General features: G+C 44.0%; 2 protein-coding genes across 2 annotated transcripts; both read right to left on the minus strand.

The window, feature by feature from the left end:
- Positions 1 to 575: 575 nt before the first annotated feature.
- HSPA2 (heat shock protein family A (Hsp70) member 2) lies at positions 576 to 2,984 on the minus strand. Its single transcript, XM_009977701.2, has one exon. It carries the CDS (start codon positions 2,881 to 2,883, stop codon positions 979 to 981), a length of 1,905 nt encoding a protein of 634 aa, XP_009976003.2. The 5' UTR covers positions 2,884 to 2,984; the 3' UTR covers positions 576 to 978.
- Positions 2,985 to 21,555: 18,571 nt separating this feature from the next.
- ZBTB1 (zinc finger and BTB domain containing 1) lies at positions 21,556 to 23,688 on the minus strand. The gene has a single exon (XM_009985072.2). It carries the CDS (start codon positions 23,686 to 23,688, stop codon positions 21,556 to 21,558), a length of 2,133 nt encoding a protein of 710 aa, XP_009983374.2.
- Between the last annotated feature and the right edge of the window lie 358 nt (positions 23,689 to 24,046).

Consider the following 24,046-nt stretch of genomic DNA (forward strand, 5'->3'; position numbering starts at 1 on the left):
GTCTCTGTTTTACCGAGCCCAGCGCCTGCCAAGCGGGGCTATTTCTGTTTTTCCTCCTTCCCCGCTGTTTTATTTCAGTGACACGAACGCGACAACCCGCTCCGCGTTCCCACTGCCGGAGCGGCGCGGCTGGGCGCTCCAGCCCCAGCTACAAGTTACGGATAAAGAGCAGCTCCTGCCCGAAACCACCCCTCCCAACTCGGGAAACTTTTCCCCGCCGTGGCGGTGCCGGGGGGGTCGCGCTCACGCCGGGACCGGCGGCCGGGGTCTGCGACAGCCGCCCGCCCCCCCCCCCCCCGCGGAGGAAGCCGACTCGTCCGCTCGGCCGAGCCGCCGCCCCGAGCCCCACCGCCCCGTTACGACACGGAGCCCGCTGCGGCTGCCTTACCCGTTTTCTGCTCAAACCGCCGTTCCGGGGCCGCCTCTCCCGCAGCCGGGTCTCCCGGTTCGGCCGGCACGGCCCCGCGGCGCAGAGCTCGGCCGGCCGCGGGCACTGCCAGGAAGGTCTTCCTCACCACCAACACACCCCCCCCCCCCACCCCCACTGCCCCCTTCACAGAAAGAAGGAGAACAGGTTTATGCTTTAAATAAGTTTTATTTATTACCAAAACTTCCAGAAGCCGAATTTGGCATTATTTTTTTTTTTTAAATCTTCCATAAAGATTTTCATGCATAACTTGGAACTTGTCAACTGCAATAGTCGAGTGGTTACTTTAGAACTAGAGACACTTGAACAGAGACAAACATCCAGAGTACAGACAGCTGTATCCGAATTAACAAAACTTGTCTATTACTAACCTTATAAAGCAGGACGTGCCTTCCCTTTTATCAAAACCAAGCTGACAGATCTGCCTTTATACACACCCAACAGAATAAACTCTGTTATCGGCAAGGACGGTTTTCCTTAAACGTTAGAAAAAAAAATACAAAGCAAAGAATGGAGTGACTGTCCATAAACCAGTCTATACTTCAGTCTCTTTAATCTACTTCTTCGATGGTTGGGCCACCAGAGCCACCTGACCCGGCCCCTCCAGCTCCCTGGTACAATTTTGTGACGATGGGGTTGCAGAGTTTCTCCAGCTCTTTCTGCTTGTGCTCGTACTCTTCCTTCTCAGCCATCTGGTTGCGATCGAGCCAAGAGACCACCTCCCGGCACTTGTCGAGCACTTTCTGCTTATCCTGGTCACTGATCTTTCCCTTCAGTTTATCGTCCTCCACGGTCTGCTTCATGTTGTACGTGTAGGACTCGAGGGAGTTCTTGGCCGCCACCCGATCTCGGTTAGCTTCATCCTCTGCTTTGTATTTCTCCGCTTCTTGCACCATACGGTCAATGTCATCCTTGCTAAGGCGACCCTTGTCATTGGTGATGGTGATCTTGTTCTCCTTACCCGTGCTCTTGTCTACAGCGCTGACGTTCAGGATACCATTGGCATCGATGTCGAAAGTGACCTCAATCTGGGGGACTCCGCGGGGAGCCGGGGGGATGCCCGTTAGGTCGAACTTGCCCAGCAAGTTGTTGTCTTTCGTCATGGCCCTCTCACCCTCATACACCTGGACCAGGACGCTGCTCTGGTTGTCTGAGTAGGTGGTGAATGTCTGAGTTTGTTTGGTGGGAATGGTGGTGTTGCGCTTGATGAGAGCAGTCATCACTCCACCGGCTGTCTCGATGCCCAGGGACAGAGGGGTGACATCCAACAGCAGCAGATCCTGCACATTCTCAGACTTGTCTCCCATGAGGATAGCTGCTTGCACAGCAGCACCATAAGCAACAGCCTCATCGGGGTTGATGCTCTTGTTGAGCTCTTTGCCATTGAAGAAGTCCTGTAGCAGCTTTTGGATCTTGGGGATACGGGTAGAGCCACCCACCAGCACGATCTCCTGGATCTGGCCCTTGTCTAGCTTGGCATCACGCAGAGCCTTCTCCACGGGCTCCAGGGTGCCACGGAAGAGATCAGCATTGAGCTCCTCGAAGCGGGCACGAGTAATGGAGGTGTAGAAGTCAATGCCCTCGTAGAGGGAGTCAATCTCAATGCTAGCTTGTGTGGAAGAGCTGAGGGTGCGCTTCGCCCTCTCACAAGCCGTACGCAGTCGCCTCACCGCTCGCTTGTTGCCAGCAATGTCACGCTTGTGCTTACGCTTGAATTCTTCCACAAAATGGTTCACCATGCGGTTGTCAAAGTCCTCCCCACCCAGATGGGTGTCCCCAGCTGTGGACTTCACCTCAAAGATACCATCCTCAATGGTAAGGATAGACACATCAAAAGTGCCCCCTCCCAAGTCAAAGATGAGCACATTCTTCTCTCCAGCCCGGGTACCTTTCTTGTCCAAGCCATAGGCTATAGCAGCTGCTGTGGGCTCGTTGATAATACGCATCACATTAAGGCCAGTGATGGTGCCAGCATCTTTGGTGGCCTGGCGCTGGGAGTCATTGAAGTAAGCAGGCACTGTGATGACAGCGTTCTGCACCTTGCGCCCCAGATAAGCCTCAGCAATCTCCTTCATCTTGGTAAGGACCATGGAGCTGATCTCCTCTGGGAAAAAGGTCTTCATCTCACCCTTGTACTCCACCTGCACCTTGGGCTTGCCACCCTCGTTCACCACACGGAAGGGCCAGTGCTTCATGTCAGACTGCACCGTGGGATCATCATACTTGCGGCCGATGAGACGCTTGGCATCGAAGATGGTGTTGGTAGGGTTCATAGCCACCTGATTCTTGGCAGCGTCACCGATGAGGCGCTCGGTATCAGTGAAGGCCACATAGCTGGGCGTGGTGCGGTTGCCCTGGTCGTTGGCGATGATCTCCACTTTGCCATGCTGGAAGACACCCACGCAGGAGTACGTCGTGCCCAAGTCGATGCCGATCGCCGGCCCTTTGCCAGACATGATGACGGGTTCCTCCGATCAGCTACTCGCTCCCGGCTGCGTCTCCTGCCTCCAGATCTCGCTCCCGCTCCCGTCCGCGGCGCGATGTGCCGTCACTGCGCCGTCGGCTCCCGCTTTATAGCCGGCTCAGCCGTCTTCTGGAACCTGCCAGAACTCTGCTGGCCAATCTAGACGTCTGCTCCCCACTACTGGCCAATCGCGTCCGTGAGTCGCCGAGGAGCACCCGCCCCCGGCCTCCTGGCCAATCAGAACCGTGGCGCCCACCCATCAGCCCAACCCTCCCCACTGTTCGGCCGCCGGGACCGTACTTCTTCCTGGTTTGTCCGTGCGCCACCGCCCTGCGCCAATCGCCACTCGCGCTTCGCATTCGCCTCTCCCCCGCCCCGAAACCCTGCTAGAAAGTTCCAGTGGACGTTGGGCGCACGGTTGAGGATTGACGTCAGCGTTATCCAATGGGCACAGGGGAGCCGAGCGCGGGGCGGGGCGAGAGGAGGGGCGGGCCGCCTGGGCGGCCATCGCTCCTCCCTCGCCCGCCCTCCCGCGGCCATGGCGGCGCGTAGCGCGCGAGCAGCCGTCTTCGGGGGCGCGGGGGGTGAGGGGGGGAGCGGGGCCGCGCCCGCAGCTCGCCTGCCAGTGTTTGTAATTCCTGAAGGTTCAGTCCGACGCTGCGTTGTCATCTCCCAGTCAGCTGCCAGCTGGTGGGGAATTTACCCTTATTTGGCCGCGAGGCGGCAGAGAGTCAACCCACACACACACACACCCACACACACCCGCCCCTTTCCAGCCTTCCCCCGTCCAGTCAGGGCGAAACAGCCGCCCCCTCCCTCTGCCGCGACCCCCGGCCGGGGCTGCGGTGCCGCTAGCCTGAGGAAAACCCTCCGCAGGGCGAGTGGCTTCCCGCCGCCCGCCCTCTGTGGCAGAGGGAAAGCCCCGCGGCGAGCGAAGGCCGAGGCAGTTTTCAGCCTTATTTTGGCTGAAGCTGGCGGGCGGACAGCCGTCCTGGCGCGCAGCCCCTGTCGGCGGCAGCGCGGGCGGGTTCTCCCCTCAGCCGGCGCCCCTGAAGCGCAGGAGCTTCTTGTCCCCGCTGCTGCTGTCGGTGCCGCCCAGGCGGCAGGTCGCCTGCCCCGGTGTCAGAAGGCAGGGAATGGCGTCTGCTGTTCCCCTCCGAGAGAAGTAGTTGGGGGGGTTTTGGAGAGCCCTGTTGCTGCGTGTTTCTGCGTGGTGACCATTCTTGAAACGCCTCCAAATTTTTGTCTGTTGTGCTAATGTAAAAACGTCGTCACGCCTACATTTAGCAAAAGCTACGAAGCTATTAACTCGGAGCTAGGCAAGTGCTTTGATGAAAATATGTTAAACAAGAAAATCTGCTGTGGTTCCTCCAAATTATTCTTCCTTACTCTGAAACAAACACTGCAAAATATTCCAGTTCTAGTAAGAGAGCAAAATACCACGCTGAGATCATTTTTCCTCGGAGGCTTAGCGAGTAGCTCCTTTTGGATACCTCCTTTAAAAGTGCGGCTAGAACTCTGCTGCCCATAGACTTTACGTGTTACGTGAGAGTAGGATTAAATATGCTGTGTGCTTAAATCATCTTTCATTAATTCTGTTCCCAGCCTTCAGCATCTCGTTAGAGCAGCCCTCAGAGAAAATGTTACAGCTTTTCCTAGAACGATGTGTTCATGCAGTTATTACAGATACTCCTAACTCCCGTTCAAAAACATCCTTGTTTCAATTAGTGTATTTTTCAAAGCCTTTTTACAAGACATGAGGATTTCACCTTTTTTATGTAGTATCATAGAATCATAGAATGGTTAGGGTTGGAAGGGACCTCCAAGATCATCATCTAGTTCCAACCCCCCTGCCATGGGCAGGGAAACCCTCCACTCCACCACATTGCTCAAAGCCTCAAGTATCTGTGTATGTAGTTTCGAGATGGAAGACCTTCAATTTCTGACAGTAAATATTGCACATGCTTATATAACTTATTATTCTTCCACAGATCCTGGTCCTTTTTCACAGGGGTTCTGACGTTGGAGAAATCCAAAAGAAGTCAATGGAAAATGGAAACCACCAGCGCTCCCTACCTCCAACAGGAGCTGCTCTGTATATACTGTATGCATATTTCTGTGATGGGAAGGGTGTCGGTTTCTCTTGTAGTTAGACCAGTGACTGATTCATCACTGAACTATCTCTTCCTGTAATTCACTGCTACTTCATTCAGGGAGAAATGCTATAGCAATACAAAGAGAGTTAGGTGATAAAATTCCTTTTTCAGCTGAAAAAATGATGTTATTTATTATTTGTATCCTTGTGAGTATTGTCTCTCAGCAGCACTAGCAATGCACAAGAACCCTGTTTTTGTAGCTGCAGTATAAACTCAGACCCTTGTTATTTCAGAGTAAAAAGAGGATTCTTGCCTCAAAAACGTATGTATAGAAACAAGAGATGGAGAGAACAAACAGGCTAAGAAATAACACAATATTGATCAGCACAATAAGCAGTCTTTGCAGCAAAATTAGATATCTCATTTAAGTGTAGCTGTAATCAAACAGGTTTTATCAGATTTAGAAGTGACATTTCATTAATTTGGCCCAAAGCTTTTACCTATATGTTTTATCAGCCCAGGCACAAAATACACACAACAGCTCCAGACAAAACTTGTTTAGGGTTTCCTTGGTCCAATAACTAGGAAGGCCCTGGTATCTTTGTGCTGATACCCAGATGTGCTGATAACCTGCTAAAGAGGTGTTTGCACTGACTGGATTACTGCTTACCCTGACAGTACTCCCTCAGCCCTATTTATTTCATCATTTGAACTGTTGTTTTGCTATAGTGAATTTAGGGAGAAGATCTCGGAGAAGTGTGTGAGCATACCATTTTAATGCTAATGGTGTAGATGACACACACGTGGCCATTCTCAGGAAAAATCAAAAGATCTGTAGACTCAAGCTACCAAGTGTTTCATTTAGCCTGTTGCAGAAGTATTTATTTTCCAGCTGAGCACGCAGGTGCTGTTTTCTTCTTGTACAGCAATACCTATAGGTCTGAGCCGCTTTTTAAGCTTTGGCTCCTAATCAGAAGTTCACGTGATATTTTTGCCATCACTTCTCATCTCTTACCGATGTCCTTGGAGAACGTCCAGTCTAACTAGAGGAAGCAACCTCTAAAACCTCGTTAGACTTACTCTCTCTTCTCAGCAGAGCTATTACAAGCCTGCTTTTTGTCAGCAGTTCTCCAAGACTTGCAGCTCAATTTGTGAACCAACTCATCTATGCAGTCATCCTCTCATATGAGAAGAGCCACATGATTTTCTTTTATGTTGCCTCATATGTTATAGGTGAGCCAAACAGACTGGTTCAGAAATTAAAGAGTGAGCTGTACGGTGAGGGCTTCGGCACATGTCTGATATTCCCTTTGACAAAACATTTGCTGTTATTCCCCCATCCTGAATCTGTAAGCCATATTTTCATAGTAACTTCCAGAACAGTAAGTCAGCACCTCTGGAAGCAGGAGGCCTTTTTCTGATCCATTTATGTGTGTTTAGGATCGATAACGTACCCATGTCTCCTGTTTGGCAGCGTTATGTAATATGCTGCAGGCTATTCTCCATGACACCACCCAGCCAGAGCTGAAGATGATATTTAGATTTCTTCAGTGAAGCAAGAGCTCAGTACCTGGGGCAGATCTGACAACTCAATCCTCATCTTTACCTCGATAAAAGGAAGATTTTCTTCCCCACATATTTCATAAGGCAATGTAGTATAAAAATAGGAGTGAACACGTTACAGTTCAATCAGACATCAGCCGCTTGGATCACTGAAATGATAAAGTTGAAATGCAATGATCTGTTCAGGTTTGATGATCAGAAGGCCTTAGACCTTAAATTCTGGTATCCGTTTCCCTCGTATCCATGTTGCTAGTAAAACTATCCAGAAAACTGCATAAATCAGATTGTATTAGTGAGGGTAAATGAAATTATTTTATAATACAGCAATTAGTTCAGAAAAGTCTAAGCAACAGCTATTCTAAGAACGAATAATACTTTTTCATAATACCCTTTCATCACTGAAATTCTTCATCTCGTTTGTATTTGCAAATATATGTCTAGTAATTGGAATTCAGACAAGAACTACCAGTGTATGAAATGACAATAGATTCTTCTGACAAGGTGCTGTTGTGTTAAAAATCGTAGTCTGTGTGGGGGAAAACTATGTAACTCTCTTGTGGTGTTTTGTTTTTATAAACTGCCTCGCTTTTTGCACACAGATGTTCTTTGTTAATTTGAAAGCCAGCCACAATACATGATCTTTTTTAAATAAGTGTTCCTTTGTTTTTGTAAATAACAAAATAAAGTTCCACAAATCAGTATAACGTGTTTTCGGCAAATTACGCAAATGCAGGATCAGTAGTATGGAAATACTTGGAACAGCAGAATATAGGGTACAGTAATTTGGTATTGCCAAACCAGAAGTTCAAAAATCATGAGTCAGATCTCCTAAAATTATAAACTTAGTTTAAAATTATGAACGTAAAAAACACACGTGGCTTTATTCACCTTCTGGCTTTTTTTAATCTTTAGCATATGTTCAGATTACACTTTTAGGATTTTCCACGTAATTTGCAGAGCTAATTTTTTTTTAATAAATAGTTGATTACACGATCTCACAACTAAAACCAGGCTGCCTCAGATTAATTAGACTCAGTAAAATCATGGAAATTGCCAACACTGATTAAACTAATGCTCGATGTTTCAAGGAATAATTATTTTATAATGAAGTGGGTTTAAAGTGCATTTATTTACATAGGCTTCTGACAGTTTGCTGAGGCATGATTAAAAGCTGAGGTTAGTATCACTGGTGCTAACTAGATAAACTGGTGTGCTGTGCGTTTCAGGCAGTCAGCAGTTCTTTGCTTTCCTATCACTGCCGCCTCCTCTTCTTGCAGCCCGTGCCAGCTCTACTGACAGTAATAAATAAGGGACTTTAAAGCAGGTAGTTTGCAAGCAATCATAGAATCAGATCAGAAAAGGACCTCAGTAGGTCATTTAGTCTAATTTTGTGTCTAACCAAAATTTCCTTTCTTGACATTTAAGGCAATTACTTCTATTCCTATCGAGTGTGGATATGAGAAAACATGTTATTCCATTTTTCTTTGCAACCAGCTTTTATAGACACGAAAATCATGTTTCCCTTCTACCATCTCTTCTGTAAGATGAGCTAAAATCATTCAATCTGTGCTCAAAAGCAAAGTCTTCTCAGCTTCTGGACATTCTCATTGCTTTCTCCTGGGCTCTCTGCACACGACTTGCATCTTACTTTTCAAATGCCACGATCAAAACTGGAGACATTACTAGCTCACACCTGAGCAGTTCTGAAGGAGCAGATTATGCTCCAGTTTAGAAATTCCAGTTTTTACCTTTGTTTGCAACAGCATGATGCTGCAGACTCATTTCCAGAATTCGATCCAAAATAACTCGTAGATGCTTTTCAATGGACCATGGAGCAGCGGTTCTTTTACTTGCACAGCTGATTCCAGCTTGCACTTGTTCCTATTAAATAACATCTTACGTTTTCAGATCATGTCTGTACCTTGCCAGGATTATTTTGAATTCTAACCTTATCTTCTGGTGTACTTGAACTCTGCTTGGTCTTGTTTGAAGATATTAAGAGGATACTCTATATGGTCCAGGTGGTGGATAAATGAAAACAAAGAATTTTACCTAGAACTGCTGTGAATGGGGTTAAACATCATCCTGTAATTATTGGCAGTAACTGTAAGGCTGGAAAATTATGGTAACTCTTAAACAAGGGAAATGGTGTAGTGTAAACACAGACAAAGACCAATACTTTATACTCACAGATCAATATAATGTGATTATCTCTCAGATTCACTAAACACTTAGCGTGAAGAATTTTGCTAACAATTGAACTGTAACAGCGATACAAATTTGTCTTATTTTCTCGCTCCTATGATTATTTGATTTTTACTCATCTCATTTTGCCCCTTGTCATTCTTATCAGGTGAGTGGGAAAAACACAGGAGCAGATGAAGCAGGTGGTAAATGGAACTTCACTCTGTTGCCGGGACTGTTATTAACTCAGGTATAAGATGAAATTAAATAAGAATAATAAGCAGATTTGTAAGAATATTTTATTAAAAATACTGTATCGAAGCACAGAATAAGCTTTAAAGATGATGAAAACTAGCCTGGAATGTCTCCACTGATACTCTACACAGACTACAAATAATTGCTTAGTTACAGAACAGTCACAGCCTGTTCCAGATGTCCTACACTTGGTGTACTATTGAAGGCCTGTCTTTAGGTGATGCTATAAACTTATTTCCCTTCTCTCCTCTGCTTTGTGGTGGTCCTACCATGAAGGTCCCTCCTGTTCTCTATGGAAAGAACATCCCATTTTCTGGAAGATATCCCAGCTATATTGTGCCTTCTCTCTGAGGAGTCCCCAATGGTACCTGGCTTTGTCCAGATACGCGCTGTTTTCCTCTTTGCTCCAGCACAGGCACTGAGACAGACATGTCAGCATTCCAATACTGCTCCGAAGGCTTTTAAAATGTCTTTATCAATGTTTAAGGTGTTATGTGTTAATAGAGCCGATACCCTCAACATCTGTACTCTGAAATGTTTGGGCCTACATAATCAGATTAAGCAACCACATTCAAAGATATCTGAACATCTTTTCTTGCATTTGTATAGCAACTTTATAAATTCGAAAAGGGTAAAGCAAGCACAGACACATGCCCTATACAAGCTGCAATACAGACAATATTTTACACACTTCATAACAACAGTAATGAAAATAATGCCGATTATATAGTAAATTATAGACAGACTCTTCTTGAGATAACAATAATACTGAACAATGAAACATCCTTTTATAGTCATGAGTAGAATTAGTAAGGTGTGTAACTACCACAGAATATAGATCAGCATGTTTAGTCTGCTTACACGTCTCAATCTGATCCACTGTTGTCTGGGAGAAGCAAAAGAAATTAATGCTGGCCCTATTTGAAATATTTACTGCCTTGTTTCTGGTTAGTTTTTTTTTTTTTCTCCCATTAATTTAGCTGGAAACGTTAGGATTCTTAAAATGCTCAAATCTGAACATGAATGCCTGATTCTTCTCTTCAAGCCAGCTTTTGCAAGGTTTAGATCCAGAGCAAGGTGCACCCTGTGCCCTGTGAAGATTATTTCACATTTACTCCTCTCCTTGTTGGTCAAAATTTTTCACCATTCTTGTAATAAAACCAGAGCACTATTTCTTTATTCTCCACATACAAGCACTGTGCTCCATGGAAGGTCCTCTTCAGCTTGCAAATGATGATCATGGCAGCAGAGGGAATCAGGTCAGCTGGATCTTTCTCACCATCCTGTCCTTCCTCAAGGACCCTCTGTCCTCAGTTTTTAAGATTTTTTTTCACCTTGTACTCTTTATTTTCCCTCCCTCTTTTTTAACATTTGATAGTTTATCATTGTAACTGTCTGAGAAGACGTAAGTTTTAGTTCACAAGTATACACTTCTAATGTTTGAACTAAAAAATCTAAACAGTTTTTGACAGAAACTCTAATAAGCCTCATTTCAGAAAAGTAGCACTCCAGCACATGAATAGCAAATTCTGCAAACTCATTTCAGTGCAGCCCTTAACACCTGGCATCTGCCTCTTTCGGCTGGCTGTCTGCTCCGTGAAAGGAGACTTCAAGTTTGTTTTTAACAGGTGTAAATAATAGTCACAAGAAAGCAAGTTTTATAAAACAGAGAGGAGTCCAAAACGGCTTTTACTGCATGTTCTAATTTGATTGCTTTGATGCCTTTTGCGACTGCTGCAGTATGTGAAAAAAGCAAAGGTGGTGCCAATTCAGATCTGGCACACGCAGTTCTGAGTTTTTATGAAATCTTTTGCCGACCAGTTGTTCCTCATGTCTTCTTCAAACCTGGTTCTCTCAGTTGTTCAGAAGCTTAGAAGTCCCTATTTCACTACTGCCATGCAGAAAAGAAATGCAAGAAAAATATTAAAAGTCAGAAGCCCACACTGCAGTACTATATTTGCGAGCATGATGTGGTCCCTCCCACCTCACTATGGTGTGGTTTTGCTTTAAATATCCATCCTTCAGTTATATTCAGAGCACCCACCACAGTCAGGAACTCTGTTTAAAAGCCATACAGTTCATTTCCTTCAACCCCTACCCCACCAAAACACAACTTAACCTTAAACAATGTTTTCATCTTGTTTCAGAAACTTTTGTTTGTTTCTTTCTCCTTTGCCTTCCATTTTCAAAACAGCTAAAGATTTGCTGAATAAAAGCTTCACTTCCCAAGCTTCCCAGAAGTTATTTTTGATACTCTGTGTTACTTTCCAGCAGTGGTTTATGGCTTGGCTTAGTGGATGCTCAAAAACTGCACGAGTATTATTTCCCCTCAGCCTGGACTTCTCATAGCTTGGAACACCCCCACCCTGGAATACTTATTAATGCTTCATATTGCCTCTGTTTCATTTTGTTTTGTTTTGTTTTTTCCCTGACTAACTCAGAGGTAACTTACAGATTTACTTAACTCTCCACGCCAAATTCTTATTTTAAGTTAAATGCAGATACATTACATAAATATTTACAATTCCTTTAAGTCTCTTTCGAAAAAACTAATTTATTAAAAATATGAGCAGCTTTGTATCTGACACGAACAGTCAAGAAATTGGAAACATGTGGATGTAACTTTTAAAGACAATACTCAGGGGCTTTTTTCTTGGTACACTGACTTCTTTCTCGGGGTATGTAAATCACATTGTACAAAGTATATGATTGTCCCACTTCTGGCCGATTTACACATTTACACTTGATGTTGCTATGTACACTATGGCAGCCCTGGACCAAACAGCTGTGCCTACATTGCAGAGCAAGAAAGGCTTCAAGGCTGCATGTGAAGCCAGGTTTATCAGCTGTCTGCATTACTTACCTGCTAGAGGGTCCTCAAGGCCAGCTCAGGGCTGAATTTCCTGGCACACCTTTGACAGGAAAGCCCTGAGAGCGCTGCTCCACACTTCAGTGAGCATTACAGGATGCCCCATGTGACATGTGGCCAGGCCCTCACAGCGTGTGCCAGGCCCAGAATTGTTCGTCTATTGTATCTGCCCTCTGTGCCACGTCACATACTTGATGGTGGGCAAACAAGCAGTCTGGGACAAACAGCTTTTGTTTCATGCCAGGAGGCCAGTGTGAACATGGGGAAGCAGGTCTTGGGCAAACTGCTAGCTTCAAAGTACTGCTGGTTCTGGCAGCAAGTCCATGTGTCTACCTAAAACACTCGTGGATCTTGGAGGGGAATTCACTGGACTGATGCTCTTATCTCAAAGTAACTGCTACCTGACTAGCTCAAAGGTCAGGAAACGCCTTTTTTTTTGTTTGTAAACTAACAAGGGAGAAGAAAAAGCATTCTAACTACAGCATGCATGTGAAGGCTGTTTTTCTCCAGGCAACATCAGTGTTTGACATCGCTGTTTATTAAGATGCCAGCCTGCGTTTTACAGTCCAAGACTCCTGTTACTTGCAGATCCCACACCGCTCACGCGGCATGACTGAGCTTCTTTACACCACCACCCTCAACTACACCGACTGTGCTGTGTGGGACCACCTCTGAGTGTGGGAAGGTGGGTTGCCTGGGAATACTACATTACATTTTTTCCGATGAGACTGCAAAAACACTGTTAACCAGTGCCAACTGTGGTGTGGTGTACATACAGAACTGTGAACATCAGAGAACTGCTGGCATTGGTAATAGCTTTAGCCCACGGTAAGCTAGATCAGAGGTAAAACCTTGCACCCTCCTCCCAGCCTCTAAAATCCTCTAGCTACTCTAAAAACAGAAGTTGTTTTAGGAACGTACAGCTGCAAGAAGATCTGCTTCACTCTTCACACAGTAAACTCTCCTCAACTGGAGGAACGTTTGCACTTTTTAAACAGAACTATGCACGTTTCCCGTTAACCACCAGATGGGGCTCACACCTCCCTGCCGCGACCATCTGCAAAGCTGAAGCACTTCAGAGATATTACAAAGGATGCAGTTTCTTCCACTTCATAAAAGTCAGAGGAAGTCTGTCATTAGCTGGATGTTTACAAATAAAACGAAGATCTGGAGATAGATCAAAGATAACGCTCCAGATTTGGCTTGACACCAGGTTCCAGTACTAATAGCATCTGAATGGGTTTGACTGTTACATGAAGTGGATGAACTTGGTATTATCTCATCATGTATTAATACATTTTAATGCTTAGTACATTTATTAGAAGTCTGAAGATTTAGCCAGCTAAGGACCTGAAAAAACACGAAACGAACACCCGGCCAGCTAACAAGATCTTCTGGCCTCCATTTAAAAGAGAAGCACCTGCTGGGTTCTTCCTCACCCTGCTTTCTGCAACGTAAAGAGACTCCAGATGCAAAGATAAGCAGTGTTCCAAAATCCAAAGGATGCAGTACTTCGAGCTTACTTAACAGGAGCAGTAGCACTCAAACCTTGTTCTCTAATGATCTACATAGCTTGGATGGTCCCATCATACCGTATACGCTTTTTACTGAGAAGTCTATAGTTCATCCAGGATCTCGACTTCGGCACAGCCCCAATGACTGGGCAGAGAAGCAGATTTGAGATAAAAACTGGTGGTGTACGAAATACACTGAGTTAATGTGTATGTGTTTTAAGGGCCATCTGTGTTTTGACTCTGTGCAACAAACCAACACAGTTTGTGAGGTCTGGAAGGCCACAGGCTATTCCTACTTTCATAGTAGTGCTCTGTTTGAAGCTAGTATTTCTATTTGGGGTCTAAGCCACACTGAACTTGATCAAATAAACATTCTCCAAAGGAAACTGCCTTTAAACTATTTAACTCTTTATTTGCACATCAAACTAAGGCTGAAAGAACTGCAACAATTACTGTAAGGTTTCTTGTGTCTTAATTGACTTATTTTTCAGTTTTTAAGTTACTGTTCATCAGGATCTCTGTCTTTTCTGGCAGATGTGACCATGTTAACACCAGCCAGTAAAATCTAAGTGCAACACAACCTCATCTGAAAGCAGACTAGGTGGGGCTAATCCTCATACTTCCAGGCATGCTGACTGTGCCCATATCATGTTTTACAGCATATGTAAGTGTACACAAATTAATCCACCTGATAGCAATGCAGGTCAGAGATCCGAGCTCTCTCCTGGGCCGAGTGGCACACTAAGAGAATTTCTTCATCAGTTCCAAGCGATCCTACCCTGCAATTCCTCCTTCTGCAACACTACTGTATCTATGCTTTTCCTGAAGGAGCGAAATTCTAGTTTTCATCTCTTAAAATGCTTCCACTTTGTATAAATAATTAAATAGCCAATGATTATTCTAGAAACCAGAACCTCAGTAGTTTGGTAGTTGGGACCCTCTATCAGTAGGTACCAGTAGGAACCCCATAAGCAGGGAGGAAACAGAGGCACCATCTTTAGCATCCTGAATAAATGCTCTAATGATGACTTGTGTAAAAGGAAGGAGCGTAACAGATACCAGAAGTCTGGTGTATCTATTGCCAAAACCAAAAGTAATCTATGGTATTCAGCAAAGTATTTTTAGCCAGCATATCTGCATTTCCACAAACTTTCATGGTCTTGGGGTTTTTGCCATGGAGAGAAGGACATTATATTATTTCTCCCATTCATTTGCTGGGGAGTCAGAAGCAGAAGTCCCTCTGGTGACCATACCCAATGTTGTGGGATGGTTACCTAAAAAAGGAGAGAATAGGTATTACTGAGTTGTGTAGGTTCAACTGAACATGTGAGAACTATTAAAAGGCAAGTTCTTAGCCCTGGTCATTGCTTTAAAACAGGAGGAAAACACATCTTCCCACTTCAAAAAACAGAAGGCAAACAGAGGAGCCAAAAGGATGAGTTTTTAAAATAGCAACCTTGTCATCAGGGAACATGGGGGAGACAAGAAGGGAAAAGACTGAATTTTGCATTTTCCACATCGGCAACACTGCTGCTGCAGAGACCTTGGCAACTGCTGACAGTGGTGGCACTCTGCCCGACAGACAGGTTGAGAAACCAAGGATTTGCAGACAGTCCTGATTTCCAGTGACTTTTCCACAATCCACACAGCTTCCAGGATCTGGAGGCCTTTAGGGAATGCTCTCTTCTCATTCCCTGTCAGGAGTCTCCGGATGCTTACAGAACCTCAAGACATACTTATCAGAGATCATCTCTTACTTGCAACCAAAAAGAAAAAAGTATCCCAAAATCTCATTGATGCAAATCACAGTTGAGTTCAAGTGAAAACAACAGCAGCATCAGGACTTTGTCAGAGAGGGAAGTTCTTCAACAGCTCTGACAGGGCTAAATTTTTTTTTCTCCCACAGGAAACGCTAGATGCAGCATTATTTTTGTGGTTGTAGCTGCAGGAAGATTTACTATAGTTTTAGTATACCAGAGGCACTGGAAAGGATTAAAACTCTTTGTTTTCTTGCAAGAGAATCAAAAATACTGACCACTTCTGAAATCCTAGGTTCTTGGGGTGAGGAGTGCCACGCTAGCTATGCAAAACAGACAGTCAAAATCTGGCCTTGGACTATCTGCTGATTTCTCATCTCATAATTTTATTATGTTCCCTTGAACACATTAATGGGAAACTTTAAAAACATAATTTCAACTACTTTTATATAGGGAATGTGCATAAATTACTCAATTTCTCTGAAAGCATGACGCACAATATTGTTTTCCTATGACTTAAATAAAAAAAAACCCTTACAAGACATTTGAGGGAAAAAATGACCCAAAGAAAGATCCGACGGCATTTCTGTTGTAAAGTTGGCACTGCTCATTCGAGTACATGAAAAGGAACACGGGCTGTCTGTTTCAGGGCTGAACGCTTATAAGCATGATGAACTGACTCCTGACTCATAAGCTCTGTTGCCCTGTAACAAATTAAGATTTGTCTTTCTGCATGAAAAAATAAAATAAAACCACAATTAATTCCAGAATTGTAGAACTGACTGTAAAAGTGGCAGAAGATGCTGAATTTATAAAATGTGTCCTGTTTTTTGCCATCTTGCCCCTTCAAAATATCAGTCTACTAACACCTCTCAAGAATATGTTGCAGAGCAATATTACAGGAGTTTCTTGGAAGTTGGAAGAAAACAGAAAAAAAATTGGTTTATAGCCGAGATCTACAGAAATGTCAGTTTTTAAAAACATGCTCCCCATCTCTAGCCTTCAGCAGACTTTCATAAAGTCAAATTAGTCACGCTTCGTCTTGTAGGTCTTTAAGTCTGTGACAAGCATCAAACCAACTGAGAATAAGGGAAATCAGAATATCTGATTTTTAACTCTTTCAGATTAGGAATCACTTAAAAAGTCAGAAGCAGGCACACAGGGATAGCAAAAGATAATGCCACCATCTCCTTAACTTACGCAAGGAATTATCCCAAGCTTTCAATATTAGACCAAAATGAGACAACTGTCTCCCATTATCACAACGCACAGAAAAGCATACATTGTGAGCGGTGAGGGGCACGGGGCAGCAGGAAAGCGCGGGCCCAGCTGCTGAGCACGCGGGCAGCACAGCTGCAGCCGGGCCCACAGCTGGAGGGCACAAAGACCAGAGGAAGGTGGGAGCCGTTCCTCAAGTTCGGCTGGATAAGGGGCCCAGCTCGTTCCTGGCCTTGGGCCAGGCCAACTACATGAACCCAGTGGTCTGGAGAGCTACACAGCCTGTTGCAAGAAAGACTAAGAAAGCTCCAGAGCAGAGCGTATCTGAGGGGTGAGCTGAACGCGGGAAGGTTTCCAGTTCCTACAAAGAGGGCAGAGAGCATAGATGTGTCTCATTTGTATTTAAGAGGCTAGGCTGCCTTTTTTCCTTATCAGGAAATGGGAGATGAATTTCAGAGTTCAGCTTCCATGAGGATGCTTGGGGGAGACAGAGACTGAGTTAAGCTTGGGATATACTTTGAGTTCTGGCACAGCTCATTTAAGCAAACGGGCCCCCTCCCCTCGTGCCACCCCTTCTATTGTGCTCACACAAGATCTGACATAGAGCTGGAGCGGGAAGCACAGTGGGGAACTGCTCCAGCTGAAAAAGAGCCCCACAGGGAATACAAAAAAGCCCGTTGTTTGATTCAGTTCATTGTGAAGCTACATAAATATGTGCTTTTTGACAAAGGAGAGGGTGGCACACATGGGATATGAGAGCTGAAACTAGGTGGGAACGAGGAAGGGGCTCCAGGGCTCAAGGTGGCACTGCCTTCAGGAGCAAACTCACATCCTCGCCGATAGCTGAGATACTCTTGATGGTTTAGCACAAGTGTGTTCAAATACAATAGTGTAGTCAAAGTATTCACTTTTATAACAATGTATTTTTAATATATTCTCCAGGGCAGTACATTTTCTGTCTTCAGCTTTTAATAAAAAAAATATGCTGAATTGTATTTTCTCCATTAACTGAAAATATTAAATAGAGAAGTCCCCTAACAAAAGCATAAATTCTTAGAATTCTGTGACATTGTAATCTATTCAAATCAAGATTTCTCCATAGATCTGTTTGCTACAAATATCGTTATACACAAATATAAATACTCTTTGAATTAGTAAGTTGCCAATAAGCATTTACAAGTATATATAAATATATATACACACATTTTTTTTTTTAACATTTGAAACTTCTTTTCTGAAACTGATAAAGGAGCTCAACAGATTTTGTGGTATTTTAAAGCTCATTCCATGTCTTCATGAATTCCCTCTTTCTAACTTCCAGTAAATCCTGAAAGCTAAGACCTAGGCTGACTAGTTATAAATTATTTTCAGGGTCGCAACCCACTCCACTGCCAAAATAAGGAAAACAACAGAACAGAGAGAGATCCCCAAAAATAAGAATAGCAGAACACTTAAAAATGTAAATCAGAACATCCAGCAAGTCGTCTTCTTCCTGGCTACACCTTGTGCAATGTGATACGCTTACACCTCCACTCTCAAAGATCCTTCAGTGCTTTTAAACTCTAAGTCCACATAGTGCAGTAAGGAGATGCAAAGGAAGTATATGATGATGACCAAGAGGTACAAATTTGTTAGAGGAAACAGAATTCTAAATGAACTATTTTTCCTTCCCCTTCACTGTCTTTCAAGAAACAGGAAGACTTCCAGGATATCGTTAACTGCAATTTATTTTTTTTTTTTGTCTGCTTTCGTTCTATCTCCGTGGTAAATTTATCATGGTAGGAGCACTGAAACACCATCATTTCACTCTCCTGTGGATGTTGTCCCATTCTGGGGAGAGCACCCCTGTCCCCAGGAGTGACCAGCCCCAGGCTGCCTCAGCACCCACCCCTTCTCCCTGTTCACAGCAGACAAATTCCTCGTCACTCCACACCTTTTCTTCAATCGTCCCACACTTTTACACGTCACCATGAACTCCCCACCTACTTGCAAGCCAGGCTGTCTTATTTGTGCCTTAGCACCTGTGATTTGTTCTCCTATACATCCCTTGATCACTTTTCACGCTACTGCAGTCATTCTGGTTTTCTCTGCCTACACACAAGTAGATCCACTTTCAAGCTCTCCTGCAGTGCAATTCATGCTCTTTTGGAGCCTTAGTCTGGACATTCATACATGTGAACTCCTAGACACTGGGTTTTGTTTTACAAGAACAGGAAAAAAACATTAATTCAAGTTCAGTTGGAAAGCTTTAGTAAGCTTTCCTTTGAAAGGCTACTACAACATGGCTTATAATTGAAAATAAAGGTATTCCAGGGTGCTTTATAAAGTTAGATAGTCCACATATCATTCCCAGTTCCTCCATTTAACTTCTGCAGTTGGCAGGCCTACTTACACTAGGAAGTAACTTTTCTGTGAAACGTTTCTGGGTCAAGTTCAGACCAATACATTGTAAACGAGGGCTCCTGACCCGGAGCAGGAGTCTCCTATAAATCACTCTTAGCCCTTCACTGTATTCAGGAATGATCTCTTAGTTTGCAGAGGTCACCTCCTCCTTTTCAACAAGGTCTTTAATCTAGGCTGTGCTGTGCCACTGCAGTCCTTCCAGCAAAGGAGCTGGCTGTACTTGGTACGCAGTCCGTGCTCCGAGTTTGTGCTGTAGTGAGCTCATCACCCGGGCTGATGGCTCTCCCAGCCAAGCTGAGTCATTCTCGCTCTGGTCTCACAGGCATCTACAGGACATTTTATACACTCCTCCAGCCGCTCCTCCATGCCACTTCTGGGATTTGCTTCCTACTGCACAGCTCCAATTCTGCCCTCCCAGCCATTGTCCATCCCTCCTCTCCCACTCAGCCTTCCTGCTCCCCAGCGCCACAAGACTCTTCTGCCAGCTCCCCCAGCACACTAGTTCTCTTGCTTCCCTTGGCTGCTTTTCCCAGTCCAGCTATAGCTGATACCATAAGAGATAACCTGCATGGCAGAGAATTGCTGCGTGCAGTGTATTAACCCCCCCAACTCTTCCACTACAGCACCTGACAAACTACTTCATCTCTGAGATCATCATTATAGTTAAATATTTTGTCTTTTCAAGAGTCTTATAATCACCTTCATACTGATTCCAATGCTAAAAGGTGCTAAAATACCCATCTCGCTTATTCTTTGAACTCTTGCACACTCAGTTTCAGTCTTGGTTGGGATGGGAATGTGGAATAAATCCTAGAAGGAGGAAGCTCTGAATTAACTGAAATGCTGCAGTGCATTCACGTCTGTGGTCGTCTTGGCCCCAGTGTTATTCAGGATTTGGTTGGCTTCAGCATCATACAAGAAAACACAGGACTGAGCAGTTACAGGAAAATGCTGAAGGCCCAAACTGCATCCGAAGCAGCCAGTGCCCGGGGAGCCAGCTGCTGGCTCAGGACTCACACCTGGTGGGAGGTCCTTCTGCATCACGGCAGAAACACACACGTCTACCATCTAAGAGAAATTCTAATGCACATTTAAAACCGAATAAATGCAAGGGAACTCATACTAATTTACATATAGTGAAGATTCTCAACTGTATTAATTTCTCTAAATAGTCTAACGCTGAAGCTCAACACCCCTCGGAATCCCCAAAAAACAAGGGATCAAAACTCAACTCCAACAGCAACAAGTGGGCGAAAGCCCTGGACTACACCCTCAGCTCCTGGCTCCTATTCTCAACCCCACCACAGGCACACAAGGTGACAGAACAGAGTATTTCAGCTGGAAGGGACCTACGACAATCATCTAGTTCAACTGCCTTAATTGATGACCTAAATTGCTTTCCTCCCTCCACAGCTCAGTGGGAAACAGCATCACGACCCTCATTGCTGAAGTGAGATCTGCTGGGAGAAAGCACTGCTGGGGTTTATTTTTAATAGTTCCTCCACCGTTACATATTAGGATCCTTTTCTCCTCCCATTAAAAATCACACACTTAGCAAACGTTTAGACAGCTGGTGCCTACGAGTCAAAGCCGGTCCTTCTCGCAAAGGCCAAACTGCCTCGCTGAATTGACGTCAGCTGATACGTAGTAGGATTTTTAAGTTGAATTAAATTCAGAGACAAGCTACACAGATTAGGGCTATACTAGAATCAGAAAGGAATCTTAAAAGGCATAAAATGTCTTTACATTTATTAAGCAAACTCTGCAGTCTTTTCTTGTTATATTCTGGTTGAAAAACAGAACATTCAGAAAGTATCATAAAAGCAAGAAACAAAAAACCTAAGGCTCACATGAGCATCACTTCCCCTTCCCCTCCCAGCCCAAGCAATGGGACTATCTTCACATCCATCCCACTTCTAACTTTCCAACACAAGCAGCAAGGCACTATTTACAGCTAGGCTGAGAAATGCAGTCTTCAACACATCGCTGTTCTGCATTCCTAGCAATCCACCACAGCCACTCTTCCCTTGAATATTCGGATAGGCAGGTTATATATACCCACGTAGGTACAGAGAGAAAACAAAGGCCAATGCCATGTGTACAGTTCTGCTAGGACTTTGAGTCTGGAAAACGACCGCTCTGCTAGGAACTCCTCGGTTATCCGACAGTCATTAACTTCCTTTCCCTTTGCGCACACCAGTCCAAGTCTGCAAGGTTTAACTGAGCCTACATTCCAAGAAAGCCAAGAAGCAGAGGACCAGGAGAGCCAGCTCTGCCCTTACAGCAGAGTCAGAGAGCAAAGGATTATTTCTTGGCATTGATGTGTTTTTTTTTCATTTTGAAAATTAATTTGGGGATTATGAACAATTATGCTCTCGCACGTTAATTACTGTGATCTAAAATTTTCACATGAAGAAACAACACATGGAAATATTAAAGCACTCATCTTACGGACATGGATCCGAGAACTGTTTAATAGCAGTCAGTGAAGGGGTAACATTGTGCTTTTAATCTACAGTTTAAAAATAATGATTTGTATATCTACTTAGTAAAACAATAAAATTAAGAACAGAAACTGATATTAGGAAACAGTGAAAATGTAATAATTAAACACATGATGCTTTTCAAAGCTATATACTTAATGAGCCTAAATAGACACCTATGGTTAGGAGGGCTTAAAAAAAATAATAAAAAAGATACTTATTTTCAAATTTTTTTTTTTCTCAAGTTTTGTCTACTATACTGTATGCCTTGCTTTGGTGTTCTCTCTGCTGCCAACTTAATGCTTTAACAGTATGTTTAGGCTTACGTTCTTTTCAAATGCTTGGCATTATAGTGAGATCTCATATCTTTCCTCAAATTAAATTTTGCTCCACATACTCCACATGTATACAGATGAACATCCATGTGCTGCTCCAGTTGCTCATTATTTGGGAATATCTGAAAGCAGACCTGGCATATAGTCTCTCCAGCTGATAAGTGAGATATCATATGCCGTACATGGTCATGTTTTCGGAAGTTTCCTTGATCACAAATGGAACAGACATACCTGGCCATGCCTTTGTGCATATCATTGTGGAGCCGCAACTGGCGCTCTCTTAAGAACTGCTTCCCACATGTCTGACAAACAAACTGTTTTTCCTTGGTATGAACGGTATAGTGTTCCCGCAAGTGGCAACGCTGATAAAATCCTTTCCCACAAAGATTGCAGAAATGCTTACGTCTGTGATCCCTCTCGTTCTCTTCCATCATGGAGTTCTTGAACAGATCTTGCTCCAGGCAGTTCGACATATGTTCAACCACTAGGTTTTCAGTTTCAAAACGCTGACCGCAATTAGGGCATCGGAAAGGACAGGCAGAATGCTTGTATAACTGTTTTTTTTGAAGGCTGTTCATTTGGAAGTGACTGTCCCTGAAGTCCTCTAGCATCTCTGCAAACATCATGTCCCTTATTTCCGACTGCTCCTCAGGGTTTTCTTCTAAGTCCATTTTCTCCTCAGAATTTCTGATACCGTTCATGGTCAGATCCTGGGGTTCTCCACAGGTCTGTGCATGATCCTGTAACTGCTTGCCTTTGACCAGTATTTGACCACACTTGCCGCATGCACATATATTTTCTATGTGTTTGGATAAATAATGAGAGGACAAATCTTCCTCGGTGATTGTTAGCCCACAAAGTTCACAGGGAGCGTTCTCCACGTCTTCCTTCACTGAAGGAGCCTTCCTGCTGAGGTGCCGCGGACTTTTCAAACACTTCCTTTCATCCTCGTCCATAGATAAATGAGGTTTTAAAGTCTTCCGAGCATTTCTCTTCTCTCTGATCTCTTCCTCAACATAGTATCTGTAAAGCGGCTCTTCCTGTTCATCATCTAGGTCGTCATTCTCGGAGGACTCATTGCAGTCTTTATCAGCCACCTTAATATTAAAATCCTTCAGCTCGTCTACAGGATTGTCCTCTGGTTCCATCTTGATGATAATCCTCTTCCTCTCAGAGGCTCTACTTCCTTCTTCACCTGATGTCTCGGAGGCAACTGTGCTGCTTTTTCTGCTTGTGATGTTTGACACGGGAGATGAAGAATCCTCCGCAGCTTGGTTCGAGTCCCCCTTGTATTTTTCTGTTTGCGTGGAGATTATTTTAGAAGTAGAGTCCTTTTCGTTAAAGTCTATTTTTTCAGCACTGTAGTACCTGGCACTTTGGTAGGAATGCCTGTTAGTGCACGTTAACACGTGCTCATCCAGTAGCTTTTCGCAGCTGAAACTAAACCCGCAGCTGTCGCAGGTGAAGCTTCTTCCAAAACGGCGTGAGTGCGACACGCGCTCTTTCGTGTGAGAGAATTTGGACGTGGTGTTTTTTTTGCAGACATCAAACAGTTGTTCGGGGAAGCTGCTTAGCTGCAAAGCTTCTTCATCAGCCTCTTTGTTATGGGATGTATTTACTGTTGAACTTGGCGGCTCCATGCCCCACCTGTTTGCTTCGCTGCCATTTCTAGCAAGTGTGTCTTCATACATTCTCACGCCAAATATCATTTTACTATTCTGGGTGCTAGAAGCAGAAGATGAACATTTTAAACTAGATGAGTCTGTGTCCTGTATATCTTCTAGACATTCAGGTACGTTATATAGCTGTAAATAGTTCATGGCCACTTTAAATTGCTCAAAATTGGCAGGGGCTGTCATAATTTTTCCTAAATACATGAACTGTAAAATAAGATCAAAGCATTCAGCGCTAATCTTCATGTTGCTTAGATTCAGCTGGGCTGTAGTGTGTTGATGGTTCATAAAAAACATCCTAAAATAGGAGCTGCATGCAGCAAGAACTGCTTTATGTGCTTGAAAGTAAATATCATCGATAGCGATACAGCAGTCGCACAGAAAGCCCCACTCTCTTTGGTTGTTTAGCTGCTGAAGGACATAGTTGCTGTGGCTGGTTCTTGCCATCTTGTACTTCAATTATAGCCCTGCATAAAGAAGACGACATCTGTTAAATCACGAGCACAAAAAGCAAAACGTACTTAAACACAAGGAGGAACTGCCATCTTTTTCTTCTCTAGATCTTCCTATTCTCCCACTGTTTGTGGTACAGCTTCCCATCTGGAGATCTTTGCTGGTAACTACTACGAATATTGATGCCAGTGAAAACATCCATAATTCCATGTTCTCACCACTAGACTTACAAGAGTAGTAAACTAATAAACATAACCACCACACACGTCAATCAGAGCAATGCTACTAGAATATAAATTAGCAGATATATCTCTTAAGTCCTACAGCCAAGATTTTCAGATATGAATTCTGA

This window comes from Tauraco erythrolophus, chromosome 6, assembly GCF_009769465.1.
Source record: "Tauraco erythrolophus isolate bTauEry1 chromosome 6, bTauEry1.pri, whole genome shotgun sequence".
Taxonomy (NCBI): Eukaryota; Metazoa; Chordata; class Aves; order Musophagiformes; family Musophagidae; genus Tauraco; species Tauraco erythrolophus.

Coding starts and splice junctions, on each gene's coding strand:
- ZBTB1 (XM_009985072.2), bottom strand. CDS start 23,688: ATGGCAAGAACCAGCCACAGCAACTATGTCCTTCAGCAGCTAAACAAC.
- HSPA2 (XM_009977701.2), bottom strand. CDS start 2,883: ATGTCTGGCAAAGGGCCGGCGATCGGCATCGACTTGGGCACGACGTAC.